This window comes from Eptatretus burgeri, chromosome 2 (assembly GCF_056783735.1).
Source record: "Eptatretus burgeri isolate ZD-2024b chromosome 2, Ebu_testis_v1, whole genome shotgun sequence".
NCBI classification, from domain to species: domain Eukaryota; kingdom Metazoa; phylum Chordata; class Myxini; order Myxiniformes; family Myxinidae; genus Eptatretus; species Eptatretus burgeri.
The window spans coordinates 31796988-31813031 of record NC_140962.1 but is presented as its reverse complement, the minus strand read 5'-3'; the positions used below and the strand labels follow the sequence as shown (position 1 = coordinate 31813031).

At 42.8% G+C, this 16044-nt stretch overlaps 2 protein-coding genes across 4 annotated transcripts in view; one reads left to right on the top strand and one right to left on the bottom strand.

Annotated features, from left to right (window-relative positions):
- The window catches only part of CCDC12 (coiled-coil domain containing 12), a 37426-nt gene extending 35228 nt beyond the window's left edge, over positions 1-2198 (top strand). Inside the window, exons 4-7 of the mRNA XM_085866846.1 lie at positions 562-623; positions 1486-1520; positions 1712-1788; positions 1883-2198. Coding sequence (XP_085722972.1) covers positions 562-623; positions 1486-1520; positions 1712-1788; positions 1883-1962 — 254 coding nt within the window. The 3' untranslated portion in view covers positions 1963-2198. The remainder of the gene's footprint in view (positions 1-561; positions 624-1485; positions 1521-1711; positions 1789-1882) is intronic.
- CNTD1 (cyclin N-terminal domain containing 1) lies at positions 1858-14087 on the bottom strand. 3 transcript variants are annotated; one of them, XM_085866825.1, is made up of 7 exons: positions 14018-14087; positions 9195-9272; positions 8608-8749; positions 8349-8511; positions 8098-8233; positions 2731-2824; positions 1858-2562 (listed from the first exon to the last, which is right to left on the bottom strand). In XM_085866825.1, the coding sequence occupies exons 2-7, from the start codon at positions 9206-9208 to the stop codon at positions 2446-2448; spliced, it is 666 nt and encodes a 221-aa protein (XP_085722951.1). In that variant the 5' UTR covers positions 9209-9272; positions 14018-14087; the 3' UTR covers positions 1858-2445. The 3 variants fall into 3 exon arrangements, with proteins under 3 accessions (XP_085722951.1, XP_085722942.1, XP_085722961.1); XM_085866816.1 differs by lacking the exon at positions 14018-14087 and adding an exon at positions 13624-13861 and having other exon boundaries at positions 9195-9270; XM_085866835.1 differs by lacking the exons at positions 1858-2562; positions 2731-2824; positions 14018-14087 and adding exons at positions 5286-6022; positions 13624-13861 and having other exon boundaries at positions 9195-9270.
- Positions 14088-16044: the final 1957 nt, after the last annotated feature.

Below are 16044 nucleotides of genomic sequence, written 5' to 3'. Positions count from 1 at the left end.
AAAGCGACTACCCCCTAAAAATTTTAATCCGACTACCCCTTAAAAGTAATGGCTATTTTTTGGGCGTGGCTCCGCCAACGATGGGCATAGCATGCCCTCATCCAAGAAAACACAACTAGACATTAATATCGAACACATAACCAAGTTTCATCAAGATCGGATCAAAGTCCACGGAGTTATGCTCTGGACAGACAGACACACAGACATAACAAATATAGTGGTCACTCTGGCTGGCGCTCGTGAACCAATATTAATTTTTGGCAGCATGTTATTCAATATTCACTTGACACTTTTGATAAACGTCACTTAACTTTAAAGACTTTGTTGAAATTATTTTCTGGCATTCAGAATACAAATGTATGAGGCCTTTGCCCATCCTGTTTATATGGTTTTTTTCAATCCCAGATATTTGGTTTCATTGTAACATTGATAATGAAAACCATAAGTACCTGTAATCATTGTTTATAACTTGGAAACAAACACATTTCGTTCACCTTGAATGTACATTTTGAAATCGTCAATTTTGCATTGCTATGATATTATTTATTGTTTTTATTTTAGTGGAAGATAAAGTTGAAGAACAGCTGCAAGCTTCCAAACCTATGCCAATTATCGAAGAAGTGGTATGTTGTGTGTCCAACTCACAGCCTAGAATTTTCCTGAAATTGGTCTGATGTGATGATTTTATAGATCAGCAAAGTTTAATGAAAAAACTCAACTCAGAATTAAAGATCTGACAATTGCATATGGAGTAAATGCAAGTTCAGCACATTTCCTTGTAATTTCTCTGGGAACAGACGTCTTACTTTTTCTAGTTGGCTGTGGACTAGCAGGATAGCCTGGGTGTATGTACACTCGTCACCGAGCTGTCTATCTTGGGTTCGAATCTCGACCCAGCTATAAAGTTTCATCCTGGTGTTACACATGCAGGACGAGGCATACATATGTTTACTGATGGATGGATGGATGGTGACACTGCATGTCTTGTCTGCCAGCTTTTGTTGGTGAATGTTAAAGATCTCAGGGTGTCCTTCGCACCGAGTAGGCGAGCTTATACCGGCACCCTGGTCAAATTCCATATTCCTGTCCGGACTGCCGGTAGCAAATGTTCTGGTCTTCCAAGTTGCACTGATTGTTATCTTGAATGCGGTGGCCATCTGGGCAGCAGCTTGTGAACTACAAACAAATTGACTAAGTTGCTTGCATGTTTCATGTGAACAGCCACCTTCAGATACGAAGGACAACCAATTATAGCTGGTAGCGAAACAGATGTGATTTGTTTCACAGCCATTTGCATTTTCTGCATGGATAACTTGCACCCTGCAAATTGCTTGCATGTCTCATGGATAACTTTTCTTTTTGTTAGCATAATACCTTTATTGGAGTTCTTATTTGCAAGTGATTCAAACAAGTTTTTGAGGCCAATTTTGATTTTCCCTTGTGCTGTCATTCATTCTTATATTCTGCCCCCCAACCCCTGCACAGGACCTAACAAATCTTGCACCGAGAAAGCCAGACTGGTAACTTTGGTTGCGCTTTATTTATTATTTATATTAAATTTTGGCTGTTTTTGGAATGTGCTTTAAATAATCTTTCTGAAGTTTGATGGTTTTGGTGCCTTGGGTTTGAGAGACTGTTCGGCAATCGGTCATCCTTTGCTTCAACAGTTATTACACAGTTTTTATTTTGTTCTCCCACTCCCTCCACTTAGGGATTTGAAGAGAGATGTTGCGAAGAAGCTTGACAAAATGGAAAAACGCACACAAAGAGCAATTGCTGAACTCATACGTAAGTGCAAAGAATCAAAACGTTGAACAAAGCACTCGAAAAAAAAAATGTTACTTTTGACAATGCAACTTTGCTGAGACATGTTTTATTTCAGGAGAGAGATTGAAAGGAAAACAAGATGACTTGGTGGCTGCAATTGCTATGACCAATCAGAATGAGGCAGATTCAGATTGACTGTGTCATGAGGAGAAAGCTTTGAGACCACATGTCGCTGCAAGCTAATATCGAGTGCTTGAATAGTTTTGGCTCTAACCATTGATCACATCATTCACCAAAACGATCATCACAGAGTCTTGCAAGACTTGTACAGTGTTTTCAAATTTGTTTACTTTTAAAATGTTTTCATTAACTATGGATAATTTTTGCACCTGGAAATGATGGAAAACTTGCAAATAAATACAGGTGTTGTATTTCTTGTTATTGTTGCTTTCTTTATCGAGGGGAGAGGGATAAAATTCTGAAAGGTTAATTGAGCAAGAATAAGGGTGGAGTCGTCAGGGAAGAAATTTGGATTGAGAACGGTGGTAGGAAGAAATTAGAATAAAGAAAGGTGAGGGAGTGTGCAGGGTATAAGGTGTGGTGGGGTCAATATGATTTTTTTTTTTTTTTTTTTTTTGCACAAGTACTATGTCGATGGCTCCTTGTTGTGCTGTCGGTTTAGCTCTGGAAACTGGCACTGTCCCCTGGAGAAAACACTTGCTTGGTGATGATCTTGGTGAAATTCAAAATCACTTCCTCCTCGATGCACGTGATTAGGCAAAGATTGTGGAGGACCTAAGAATAGAAGGTGCAGTTTGAGCTTTTTATACAGTTAAGAGTCTCACGGAAGATCAGCATGACAAGGAGCAACAGACAAATGGGGTTAATTGTAAGTCAGTTAAGAACTTTCTCCATTGCATCCATTTTGTGTGTGTGTGTGCCCATTTTGCTTTGTTGCTTTACATTGCTGAATTCTTCAGGGTGTGCCAGGTATGCAGCAGCAGATATTGCTGCTGTTGCCAAAAGCATAAATTGCTTCCTTATTGTCAAAAAATGTCTGAAGAAAAGGCAAGAATGCATATTCATTAGCAAGAGTGATAATGCACTTTTAATACAAGCATCAAGGCTCATGGAGGGGAATGTGTGGATATTAGAAATGCACAGTATGAGGAGATGTGGAAAATATTACAGGACAGTAGATTATGGAGTGAAATATGTGATGGCAATGAGCTGCTACTTAACTTGAGCAAAGAGCACATTTGTGCAGACAAGGGGTGATTCTACAAGAAGTGTATAGGGGAAGTTAAAGTGTTGGGTACTGTTCCTGGGATCAAATATAATTATAGTTGGCTTTGTAGCATTATGGAAAGAAAATAATGATCACCGAAGTGATGTCATAGTCCAGCAGCCATTTCTCATATGAGTCCAAATATGGAAATTCGTTCAACACCCCCTACAGAAAAGGTTTGACTTGACAGGGTGGTAGAATAGACCCTATAGAACAACTCCAGGTAGTATGTGGTATAAAATTATGGTATCATTAAAATTCTACAGGCCATTATACATACCAAGGGTGCTTACCAAGAGGGTCACTGTGGGCGAGCAAAATTTAGGGGGAGGGGTAACGTAAACGTGAATATCTTTGTCTAGACTCAACCAATTTTCAATATTGAGGTATCATTGGCTTCGTATTATAATTCTCTATCAGCGTATATGTACAGTTATTTGAAAATGGCCTTTGCCATGGCATCACCAAATGGTGTTCTGTACAGTCCTCAACATGGTGTTCTGGACATCCTTTTCTTCTTCCAGAGCTGATTGGCATGCTGTCACTTGCTCCATCACAGCATCTTCATCTACATCACTGCCCTCCTGCCTAGAGTGCCACTTCACGAAGGCACGCCACTGCAGACGAAACATGGTTTCCATGACTATCTTGTGGTCCCTCACTCCACGATTGTAAGACTTCCCTTTCAGGAGGGTCGAGGTTGTCGAACTGCCATACATGCCAGATTCTATCAGAAGATCCTCGATGCCTGACATCTGGTACTTTTTTACCCAGCACAGCCAGATAATTCGTTGCAATGTGGAAGCCTCCTATGCGTATCACCATGTCTTCAAACTCTTCTTGTAGGCGCCACTGAATCTCTTTGGCCTTCACATGTATAGCAAGGTCAAATGTAATAATGCTGTCATTCTGGCCAAGGCTTGCCATCATGGACTGCACATTCTTCATAACTGTGTAGACGGTGCTGAACTCTGTAGGGGAACCATCGATCATAGGGCAGTAGCCGATGTTTGTGCGAACGGGAACACAGGAGTGTACCACAGCATTGAAGCCACTCCAGCTGGGTACTTTTTGTTTTTCTGTGGTGAAGAGCTCCACCTCAAACAGCTTCATTGGTGTCATCCTCATCAATGCCCAAGCAAGATCCATCTTACAGGCTGCCGAATGCAAGCTTTCAGAGCATTTGAACCACTCAGCTTGTATCTTCCCGGAGAAACTGGTAACAGCAGGCTGCTTTCCATATGCACTGTACTCTCTGATGGATTGGCACATCCCAGTGGATTCAAGTGTCCGTTTCCTTTTTGTTTGGTCTGAATAGACCCTCGGCTCGGGGACTGGACCAAAGTGCCCTCGTTGATAGAGGACTACTGTAGTGGCATGAGTTGTCCTCTTTCCATCAAGAGTCTCTTCAGTCATGTCATTATTGTCTGCTGCCACCTGGGCAAAGATGCCTGGGGAGATGTTTGATGGCAATACCGTACCAAAGATGTCGCTCTTGGCTAGGATCTCCTGTGCAAGGCTTGTGTCGGTTGCCTCAACATCATCGTAGGAGTCACAGTGGCCCATTCTGCTCAGCATGGTAATGAGCTGTTTTGACCTCGTCATATGGCGAACTGCAATTCCCAGGGCCACGTGCTTGGGCATGTTAGTTCTAGCATGAGTCGCACAGTGTAAAACATCCTGAGCAAGCATCAAAACACGTCTTTCATCTGATGAGTTGCTACATTCTGGTGCTGAAAACTCATCTTCATCTTCCTTTTCTGATTTGGCAATAACCCAGCGTAGTAGCCAGTAAAGACTGTCTGGTATCACAGATTTGGATTTTGTCAGGGTTAGATCCGTGATAGGTGTTCGGACTGATATGCCTTGGCATTCATTGATCTCCGACTTGATGAGTTTCGCAGTGCGGTACAGCAGACTCACCCTGTCACAATCATCCATCGCTGTTGTGGGCTGTTTTCTTGGTACGCCCGTGGCTGTTGCGGTGTTACACTGATAGGCAGAGTTGATGACATCTTGAAGGGATATGGAGCTTGAGTACAAAAGCTCAGACTTAATAAGATCATATGGCTTATGGAAGACAATGTCATCTCCAAAATGTTTCTTTCGTCGAAGTTTGAGTCTCTGGGTAGTGTAGCTGTCGACTGCCACTCCCTGTCCGTGCAGAAAATGATTGTATCTGTCCAGAAGAATTGTCATATCAAAGGCCTTCCCACCATTCAGGTCAGCAGAGATATTTTCAGCCAATTGCTTGAATGCCGTATCGTAACAAGTTTCTTGTCTCCCTTCATGGAAGCCAGCATACTGCAGATTAGCTTTGCTGATGTATGAGGCATGGCAAGCTCTGTGGTATCTAGCTTCTGCTGCCACTAGATCGTTACTGACAGCACCAGTAGTCCGTAACATGTCCTCATCGCCCTTTGCGGTCGCTGCTTGCAAAATAGTTTCACAGGCTTGGAAAGTTCTGACCATGGTCATCCCCTTTACCCTTCTGTATGTTTTCTTCTTGCAGAAGAGGCACATAGTCCAGTCAGTGGACGTTGACTGGGACCTGATTCCCTGGAGGTCTCCGTCAAACTTGTTTCAGATTGTGTGCCAATCTTAGATTCTTCTGCTGGTGTCGGTGAGAATGCAGATCTTCTCCTCTGCATGTAACGCAGGTTTTCTTTGCTTGTCCATTTTTCGTAGCAATTTGAGTGCCATTTAACATCCGCGGTTGCCAAACTGTCAAAATCTGATTTTAAACGTTCGTATACTTCATCTCGTCGGAGTTCCAGTGCTGCAACAAGTGTCTGTATGGAGGTATCTCGGGCTTTCCTCAGTGTCTCGTTTGAGTCCATCTGACAAATTATGCACTTGTGAAAGTTCGTCAACTTCTGTCTCTTTACAGGTAAAAGTTGCACTACTGCCTGACTCTGAACTGGCCATTGCTTCAGTTGGCTAGTAGGATTCTTTCAGATGTTCAATCTGGAATGACACAGAAAAGCAACTATGTTAACCCACAGCCTCTTTTACCATCATTATTAACATGACATTTTAAAACTTTATTTTTGTAATTATCTAGTCCTTAAGAATTTCATAAAAAATAGACTAACACAGCATTTTTTAGTCCAGCAGTATGAACCTGTGAAAAATTCAATTGTTCAACACCCACTACAGAAAATTTGACTTGACAACTTAGTATGCTCTAAAAGATGCCTAAAATATAAAAAAAAATCTCATAATATTTGATTTGTTTGTGATTTTTACCTCTTGTGGTTGTACAGTTGAATGAATATCGACATTTCTGTACATATTCTGAAAGAGAATTATAATACGAAGCCAATGATACCTCAATACTGAAAATTGGTTGTCTCGACAAAGATATTCACGATTACGTTACCCCTCCCTTAAATTTTGCTAGCCCACAGTGACCCTCTTGGTATGTACAATGGCCTATAGAATTTTAATGATACCACAATGTGAAACCACATACTACCTGGAGGTGTTCTATAGGGTCTATTCTACCACTCTGTCAAGTCAAATGTTTTCTGTAGGGAGTGTTGAACGATTTCATTTTTTTCAGGTCCTTGCTCCTGGACTATCCATGGTCGATGATGCATTTTCGTTCGAGCCTGTTACAGGTTGGCAATTAATGGGAGTAGATGTAACTAACGTAAGGTTGTTGGATTTCACGAAGTCCAGATTTCAGAGATGAAAGTGGAAGCAAATCAAAATACAGCGTGTCTGGCTGTCTGTCGGTTCGCTGATACTTTTAGAGACTCAAACGGCTTGGTCGATCACAGAATTTTGTATTTGTTTTGGGGGTACCCAGGGTCAGGTAATGGACAAAAAATAATTCCCCTTCCCCACCCACTGTGAGGGTGGGTTGATGACGTGATTTTTTGCCTGTGCAAATGGGTAAGAGTGTACATGGTTTATTGACCCCTGCCAGAAGGAAGGGGTATTCCTAGCCACGGGTACACAATTAGTTTGCCCCACCTCTTATCCCAAGGCGCTCTTGGAGGAAGCAGATGTTTCTAGTTTACTTGATTCATAGAACAAAACAAAAATTTGGAATCTAAATCTGTACGATAAAACATTGCGAGATATTGTCAGGAGTTGCGGCAGAAAATGACGCCAATTAAAAGGAACACTACAACATGACAAGTTTAGTCAAATTGAAGCACGTTGGGAAGCCATCTAGTGTATGATGTATGAACTGTTTGCGGGGGGGGGGGGGTGGGGATGGCAACAGAGAGGTACTAAATCGATAAAACTAGAGAAGAGTGTTTCCCTTCCCCCACATTGAGTTCAGAGAGTTTTTGGATGTTGTCTTCCCAGAGAAGTGGATTGGTTGATGTGGACCACTTGCTTGGCCCACCTCATTTCCCTGACCTGTCCCCATTGGACTTGTTTTTATGAGGACATGTAAAAACTACTGCATATTCATCAAAACCTCATTATTTGAAGGAACCTACAAATGCAATTCATGACATCACTCAGCAGCAACTGGAAAATGTTTTTAGAGAACTGTAAAAATCGAATTGAAAAATGTTTCATGGCAGATGTTCGTTATGTTTTTTTAACGTGAAAACAATTAACTATATTGCATTAAAAATTAAAGAATTATGCTTTCATGCACCATTCATAGTTTGTTTCTATCATGTGTACATCAAAAGTTATAAAAGTTCAAAGTTGCACAAGGACTTTATGGGCAGCACCCTGTGTACATACTGATCTTTTAATGTAATGGTGCTTGAGGAGTAAAGAAGGCACCTCAATAGCTTTCAACATCTTATGCAAATGGGCATTTCATAATATTGAGCTCAGTGGATAGAATCCGCAACTAGTCAGACAGAGGTGAGCATCATTACACAATCTGAGTTTCACATGTCATTCCAAGTCTCATTTCTTCCTATTGTCGGTTAAAAGGGTTTTAATTGAAACATTCAAAGTCAGCAATCCTCAGCACATGAAATGATGCAACTGTGGATGCAACAACGGAAGGCTGAAGCAGAGCTTCCTGAAAGTTTAAAGCAATCACCATGTGAAACCTTTACCGTTTGTCGGTAGTCCCTTCTCCGGTGATCGTCGATGTGGCTTTGCATTTCGTTTCGCGCAGCAAGTAAATGAAGTCCAGAACTTTCACGCTCGAAGCATGAAGTTTCTCCACAGGGATTTTGCCATCATTGTTTCCTGTGAATAGCAACATGTTGGCCCAAGCTTATGCAATTAACGAGTCTGTTCAGAAAGATCTGCCAGACATAATAGCTGGTGGAAGTAACAAGTGTCTTTTGCAGGAGGAGCCTACCTAACACTTCAAGCAGCACCTCGAGGTAGACGAGTGGGTTGTTGACACCAATCTTGAAGTCGACCATTTTGAGTACCTTGAGCTCAGACTCCAAAAGCTGTTTCTGGTTGCGTGGATGACCTGCTTTCTTCAGGAATTTTTCAGCATCTGATAAAGTGACAATCTGCATTCGCACAGAGGAAGGAAACATGTAATGACGACAATCAGTTTGCAATGCCAGGGGAGTTTTGGAGGAATCGAGAAAAAAAAAATTAATTGCCTTATAATGTGCCGACTGTTTGCTTGCAATTTGAATGCATGACACCATCCACACCAAGAAGTCGTTGTGGACTCTTTTGTAGAACAGCTTGGAAAGGTCTCCATTGCTTTCACAGTGTACGAGTGTCAAATGCAACATAAATCTACGGTGCCCAAGACAGAGCACAAAACGAAGGAAGAAGAATCACTCGATAAGTTATACAGTGCAACTGATAATTGCAGCGAACAATCAGATTTTCAGGATTTCATAAAATTGGATGGATGGGCGAGAATTGGCACATGATTGGTGACGTCACATTCTTTGCACCAATGAGATGCTGGCTGATGCTATATTTTAAAGAGCTCCCACACTCTGACAAATTGGTGAGTTCACCCTGTGGTCATCTTCATCCTGATGAAGCAGCACTTACACCGAAGGCAGGCAATCAGAATTCAGCCAGTTCCACCTTTGAGTATTACAATGGAAAGTTCCAACAAATCCAACACTCATCCCAAACCTAATAACACTTTTTGCATTGAGGACTTGTCATGGAGTACAACATTAACGTACGGTATTGTAAATTAATTCAACGACGTGTGTGACGTAACCTGTCAAACAGCATGAGGGCCTGGTATTTGGCTGGAGTAGGTAGCAGCCACTGCTGACAAATAAGAAATATGGTCTCTGAGAAAATAAATTCGAAAAAAGATGTTAAAAAAAAACAAACAAAAATACATGCATTCGACAAACCACCTTTGAATTTATAGACCTGCTTAGAGTTTGTTTTTGTTTTTTTTTGCAAAGGACATTGCTTCTCTGTTAAATAACCATGCTAGATCAATTGAAAATGGGATGCTCAACATGATGTGGGTGGATTTCATCTCTGAATGTAACCTCAAAGGTCATTTTCAAGGTCAAAAGAGTTAACATAAAAAATTTTTACATTTTATTAATAACACATTGGCAGAAACACAACAAAATGTGCATGGAGTATTATTGTTTTAAGGGTTTCCGAAGGCAATGAACGCACTTCAATGACAAAAATCCAACAACAAATGTTAGGGAGGGGGGGAAACCCCCCCCCACAAATTGCATCATCATCAGTGGAAAACATTGACCTTTTTTCTAAACACCTGCAGAAAAAGATTCATTAAAAACGTTAAATTATCACATAACCAAAACGAATGCATTAAAAACGACAAGGACACTCGGTAGAGCGCATACCTCCACCACGCAATGCCTGATCCACGAGAACATATCGGGTCCAATACATTTTTGAAATATCATGCCGTATATCGTTTTTGGCCCTGTCTCTCAATGGTGAAGAATCATTTAAAAATTTAAATAATTCTCGTATCTTGATCCGGATCTTCACCAAAATTGAATCAATTCTTCCTTGCTGCACACCCAATCTGTCCACCAAGTTTCATCCGAATCCGTCCACAACTTTTTGAGATATAGTGATATATTTCGTTTTTGGTCCCATCTATCAATTCCAGAAATTAGGCCTGTGTTGACCTTTTGATCTTAAAATAAATAGGTGGTTGAATTCAGCGACCTGACATGGAAATGCTCTTCAAATTTCAAGCTAATTGAATTAAAATTGAGGATTTTAGAAATTTGGCTTATGTTGACCTTTTGGTCTCTCTTGACCTTTTCACCTATGGTAACCACAAAAATAATAGATGGTTGAATTCAGTGACCTGATATTTTTTTTTGTATACCTTGTTGAGACTCGTAAGAGAGCCAATACACAAGGCACAGCAAGGGGGGGGGGGCATGAGACAAGAGGGGTGGAAGTGGGAAGGACAAAACAGTGGGGAAGAGACATTAGATCTGTGGAAGGGAGAGGGATAGGGTGGGGAACATGGGGATGGGGGATGATAGGTGGTGGTGAACAAGATGGACATTACAGGGACTTTCAGGAAGGAAAGCAGGGAATTTGAAGGAGGTGGGTTTGGGGTGGATTAATGGGGTCGAAGAGATCGAGGTTTTGGATGGGGGATGATAAGAGGTGGTGGTGAGCAGATGTTTTGAAGGCCTGTAGGGAAGAATGGGATTGAATAGAGTGAGGGAGTTTATTCCAAAGGTGGGAAAAAAGAGGAATGAAAGATTGAAGGTGGGCAGTGATTCGTGATTTTGGTAGATTTACAAGAAGGGGGTTGTTGGCGGATCTTGAGCACCATGCGGAAATATTGTGGGGACAAATCGCAGACACAGCGGGGGTGGGGGGGGGCGACACCGGAGCAGAGAGGAGACGGTAGACAACAGAAAGACCACCGACCTCCCTGCGGTGAGAGAGTGAGAGGCCCAAAGACTCAGCCAAATCGCGGGAGATACCAATGATCTGAAATGCCTTGGTTTCCACAGCGTGAAGCTGAGAAGGGTGGGAGGCAGGAGGACCAACCCAGAGGGGAGAGCAGTACTCCATCAGGCTGCAGATGAAAGCTTTGTATATGGTCAGGAGCTCAGGTGAGCCGAGGAAGGACTTTGCATGACGGAGGATTCCCAGTCGGCGACTGGCTTTGGAGGCCAGCTTGGAAATGTGGCTTTCACAGGAAAGATCATGGCATATAGTGAGATCCAGAAGCTTGAAAGAAAGGACTTCTTCCAGAGGATTGTTGATAAAGTAGATGGGGGTGGAGGGGTTTCCAAATGGTCCTTTCGGAGAGACATCGTGAGAGTGTGAGATTTGTCCGTATTGAAAGACATGTTCCACGTGTTGGACCAGTTTGTGATTTTATCCAGATCTGCAGTGAGCGAAGAAGCTGCTGCATGCCGGTCTGAGGGATGACAGATGTTACGGCAGAGTCATCAGCAAAGAGATAAAGAGGATTTTCCAGAGAGTCGGAGAGATCATTGATGAAAACCAGAAAAAGAACAGGGCCCAGAACGCTGCTTTGAGTAACTCCAGCCTGGACAGGAAGAGGGGATGAAAGAACTCCATTTAGGGTTGTTGGCTGTGAAGTCTGCGACAAGAGAGGAAGTCTGCGAGCCATGAGTGGAGATGGCCTTGGATACCAAAGGAAGAGAGTTTGGTGAGCAGGGCAGGGTGCCAGACCGTGTCAAAAGCACGCGGTATGTCGTGGGATATGGCTCTGATTTCATGTCTGGCATTGAGGACCTCCATACATTGTTGGGAGAGCAGAAGCAGCACATCCAGGGTATAGTGACCTGGTCTGAAACCAAATTGATGATCGGAAATCAGGCCGTTGGAGAAGAAGAAGGATTTCATGTCTGAAGCAATGATTGGTCTGTAGTTGTGGGGATCTGTTTTTGCACCTTTTTCTGCAGGGCAGTAATGTTTGCTGATTTTCAAGCAGATGGCAGATGACCTTGAGCAAATGAGAGGGTGAATGGAACAGAGAGAGAGAGGATGAGCAAGAGCAGAAGAGCAGGTTTTTAGGACACGTGGGCTGATGCCGTCTGGACCGGTTGCAGAATCTGAGTTGAGGTTTGACAGCAAGCTCTCCACCTTGTAAGGAGAAAAGGACACAGAGTCCAGGGACAGCTGGGTGTGACTGGGTAAGGTGGGTACAGAAAGTGATGGGTTTCGGACACAAGATTTCAATGTAAACATCCAGTTTAGGCATTCAGCCTTTTCATGTGAGGTATCAGCAGTGTGGATATTTGAGGTAAGGGAGGGGATGGAGATGGAGGGGGAACATACACCAGAAACAGATTTGATTAGACACCACCAGGATTTTGAGGAGGGAGAGAGGTTTGAGAGTTCAGACGAGCTAAGAAAGATGTTGTTTTCTGGCTCTCCTGAGGGTAGATACACACTTGTTCCGAGCTTTATGGAAGGGACTGAGATTGCCCTCAGTTGGGTTTGCTTTCCATGAGGCAAAGGCAAGTTGTTTCAGGGCAACTTCCTCACCACAAGCTTCAGTGAACCAAGGGCGGGAGGAAGGGTAAGACAGCTGAACACGAGAGGGGATAAATCTGTGCATGAGGGAGAGCAAGTTTCTTTGAAAGAATTCCCAGGATGAGTTGATGTTTGAGAAAGTAGTGATAGGAGACCAGTCTATAAGTTTGATGGCTGCTTGGAGACCCTGCCAGTCGGCTTGAGTGAAATGCCAGACTCGACGGCGGTGAGGTGGTTCTCTGATAACAACCAGAGAGATGTCAACTTTGACAAGGACGTGGTCAGAAGAACCGATTGGAGCGAAGGAAGAGCAGCAGATATTTTCAGGGAAGTTTGTCAAAATCAGATCCAGAAGAGATGGAGTACTATTGGTTGAGATCTGGGTCGGGAAGTTGACCGATTGAGTTAGTCCCAATGAGTCACAGAAAGCTTTTGCTGAGGTGCCATGGCAGGTGAGAGAGGTACCCACACCTAGCCAACTGGCATGATGACAATTGCAGTCACCACATATGAGGAAGAGAGAGTTTGGATGAGAACATAAAGGAGAAGGTATATGTAAATCCTTTTCAAATTTCAACTCAGTCGGATGAAAATTAAGGATTGAGAAAATTTGGCCCAAATTTGCCTTTTGGTCTATTTTGACCTATGTTTACCTCAAAATTAATCAGTGGTCTCTCTGTCTCTCTCTGTCTCTGTCTCTGTGTGTCTCTGTGTGTCTCTCTGTCTCTCTCCTCTCCTCTCCTCTCCTCTCCTCTCCTCTCCTCTCCTCTCTCTCTCCATCGAGAGCAGCCTGCGGCTGCCGGTTGCATCATTGGTTGGGACGCGGCTATGCCGCTGATGCAGTGTCCCCCTTACCAGTACACTGGTTCTCATTTTGCCGACCTCGGAAGGATGACAGGCTGAGTCAACCTCCTGGTGTATTTAATTCAGCGGCCAACGGGGATTGAAACTCAGGATCCACGTTAAACCGGACGTCCTGCCTTGCCGGTATTGATCGGTGGACGTTAAAGACTCCACGGTGTCCTTCAGATCGAGTGGGCGAGCTATCGCCGGCACCATGAACAATTTTTAGTTTCCATCGCCATGAACAGGTTAGTGGTCGATCGAAATAAACCAAACTCATGCTACATTCAAAATTACGCTTAAAAGTGGAAACCATTGATTCCCACCAGCTGCGCCGCCCTGGACGGAGTAATCATCACTACTAGATTCTTCTTCTTCAGACAGTCCGAACAGGATGCACTCGAGGAGTTCGACAGAGGCGACACCGAAACGGAGACTCCCGTCGTCCGTCATTATGGTCTTCCGTCGGCCGGTCAACGACTCAAAGCGTTTGGATAACTGTCCGAGGGAAATTACACAGCGTCACTCGATTTACCACAGACTCGTCGACACAACATTCTTGAATTAAATTATTGTTTTGATTAAAGATATTAATTTCCTTTCTTCACTTGGTTCTTACTTTTTCATTTTATCCATTTATTTTTTTTGTTATAACATCTACTCTGTAAATAAAAATGATGATATGCTCGACATCTGAGGTAAATAAGTAATCATTTATCTCAGTCACTGTAACTGGAAACACCCCGGCATACCAAACGGCGAACAACGAGTGCACCAGATTACAGTACGGTAAATGATGTAATGCGCATACACCGCTTTAATCGTTAATAATGTGTGCAAGATTTTCATGATTATTTAAAAAAAAAAAACACTGTTTGACAAACATTAATCTGAATCATGTCTCGATCTCTAAATTCATTACACGTCCGTTGGGTTCGAAATTGAGCTCTTTTGGAGTTAAGTAGGTACTTTTCCTCAGGAAAGAAAAGGAACATTTTTATTGGGATTTTCTCTCTCAGGAATTCGATGCAATTTTTAGCAGCGTCTCGCGTCTGTCTGGTTATGTTCCCTTTCCATCCCTTCCCTCACGTCAGATGGCACCACAGCTGACTCCACTCATGAGAAGGCCGAATGCCTCAATTCTGTGCTTGCTCCCAAATCTTGTGTCCCCAACCCCTCACAGTCTCCACCCGTTCTACCCAGTTGGACCCAACTGCTCCTGGAGCATGTGTCTTTTGCACTTGAAGTGGTGCGTTTTTACAGCACGTGCGCTGTATACAATTGCACCGAGTTTGAAATGTCCCCGGCGTCGTCTACCACGTCTCCGGTGGGTCCGGTGTCCCCCCGCCCCCCCCCCCCACGTGCCTCAAGACAGCCAATGACGGTCGTCCGGTAGATGCAGTACGTAACCTCGACGGTAATGGCGACAATTGACGGAAATACCCCAGTATTTCAATGGAAATTTGTGAAACTAATGTGTTATATATGTGAAAACCATTTAATTTATTGCTTGACGGAAAAAAACGAAGAAACGCTCCCCTCATGTACGAACGAACGAACGAAAGACGTCATTTCCGTCCACCATGGCATTTCGCGCCAAACGCAGAAAGCTAAGTTCTTCTTATGCCATCATTCTCTTTAATATTTGCCATAAACAAGTGTTTCGTCATGCATTAGTAGTTGAAATTTACTTACAATCATTCTTTTGCGGCCTCCTGCCACGCTGTATCGAACAATTTCATTTCTTCTGTTATATATAAAGGTGCTTATCACAATAATATCAAGATTTTTATATTTCAAATATTAAGTACGCTTTTTAATTGTTTTTCAACTGAAAAAGCATAAATTGCATATTTTAACATGAGTGTACTCATTTGATTCACCACATGCGCTGTATTGAAGGATTTCACTTGTATAAATCAATTTTTTAATTTATTTTCTCCAACAACCTCATCTCAGATCAATTTGGATTCAGACCAGGTCACTCCCCCTTGGACATGCTACTTTTACTCTCCAAAAATGGATGGAGGCCCTCAATGTCTGACATGAGATCAGGGCCGTCTCGCTGGACACATCTGCTTTCAATACAGTCTGGAATCCTTACTCTCCAAACTTTCTGCCTAAGGCATCCAAGGCCAACTCCGCACATAGCTTACTGACGTGCTCTTCTATCATAGCCAACGTGTGGCTCTCAACATAATACTTTCATCTCCTCTCCCTGTTAAGGCTAGTGTGCCCCAAGGCAGTGTTCTGGGCCCAGTCCTATTCCTCATCTTCATCAATTATCTCTCTGACTCTATGGAAAATCCCCTTTATTTGCTAATGACTCTGCTATGACATCGTTCAGATTGTCAGGCAACAGCCTCTTCCCTTTCTTTCAACTTTGAAAAAAAATCACAAGCTGGTTAAACACTTGGAATATGTTTTTCGATCCTGCCAATTCTAACACTCTCACTCTCTTTGAAGGACTGTTTCGCAAATCCTCCCATCTTCTTTCTTAACAATCCATTTGAGGAAGTTCATTCACTCAAACTCCTGGGTGCTTACTCGAAGGCATTAGCCATGATATTTCTTGGACAAACCACATTTCAATGTTGGCCTCCAAAACGAGTCACTGACGAGTAAGTGCAAGTGACATGAGTCACTGTGACAGTGACAGTGTAAGTGACTGTGACACTCACAATGTGTAAGTCACTGTGACAGTGTAAGTGACATGAGTCACTTACAAAACGAGTAAGTGCATCATA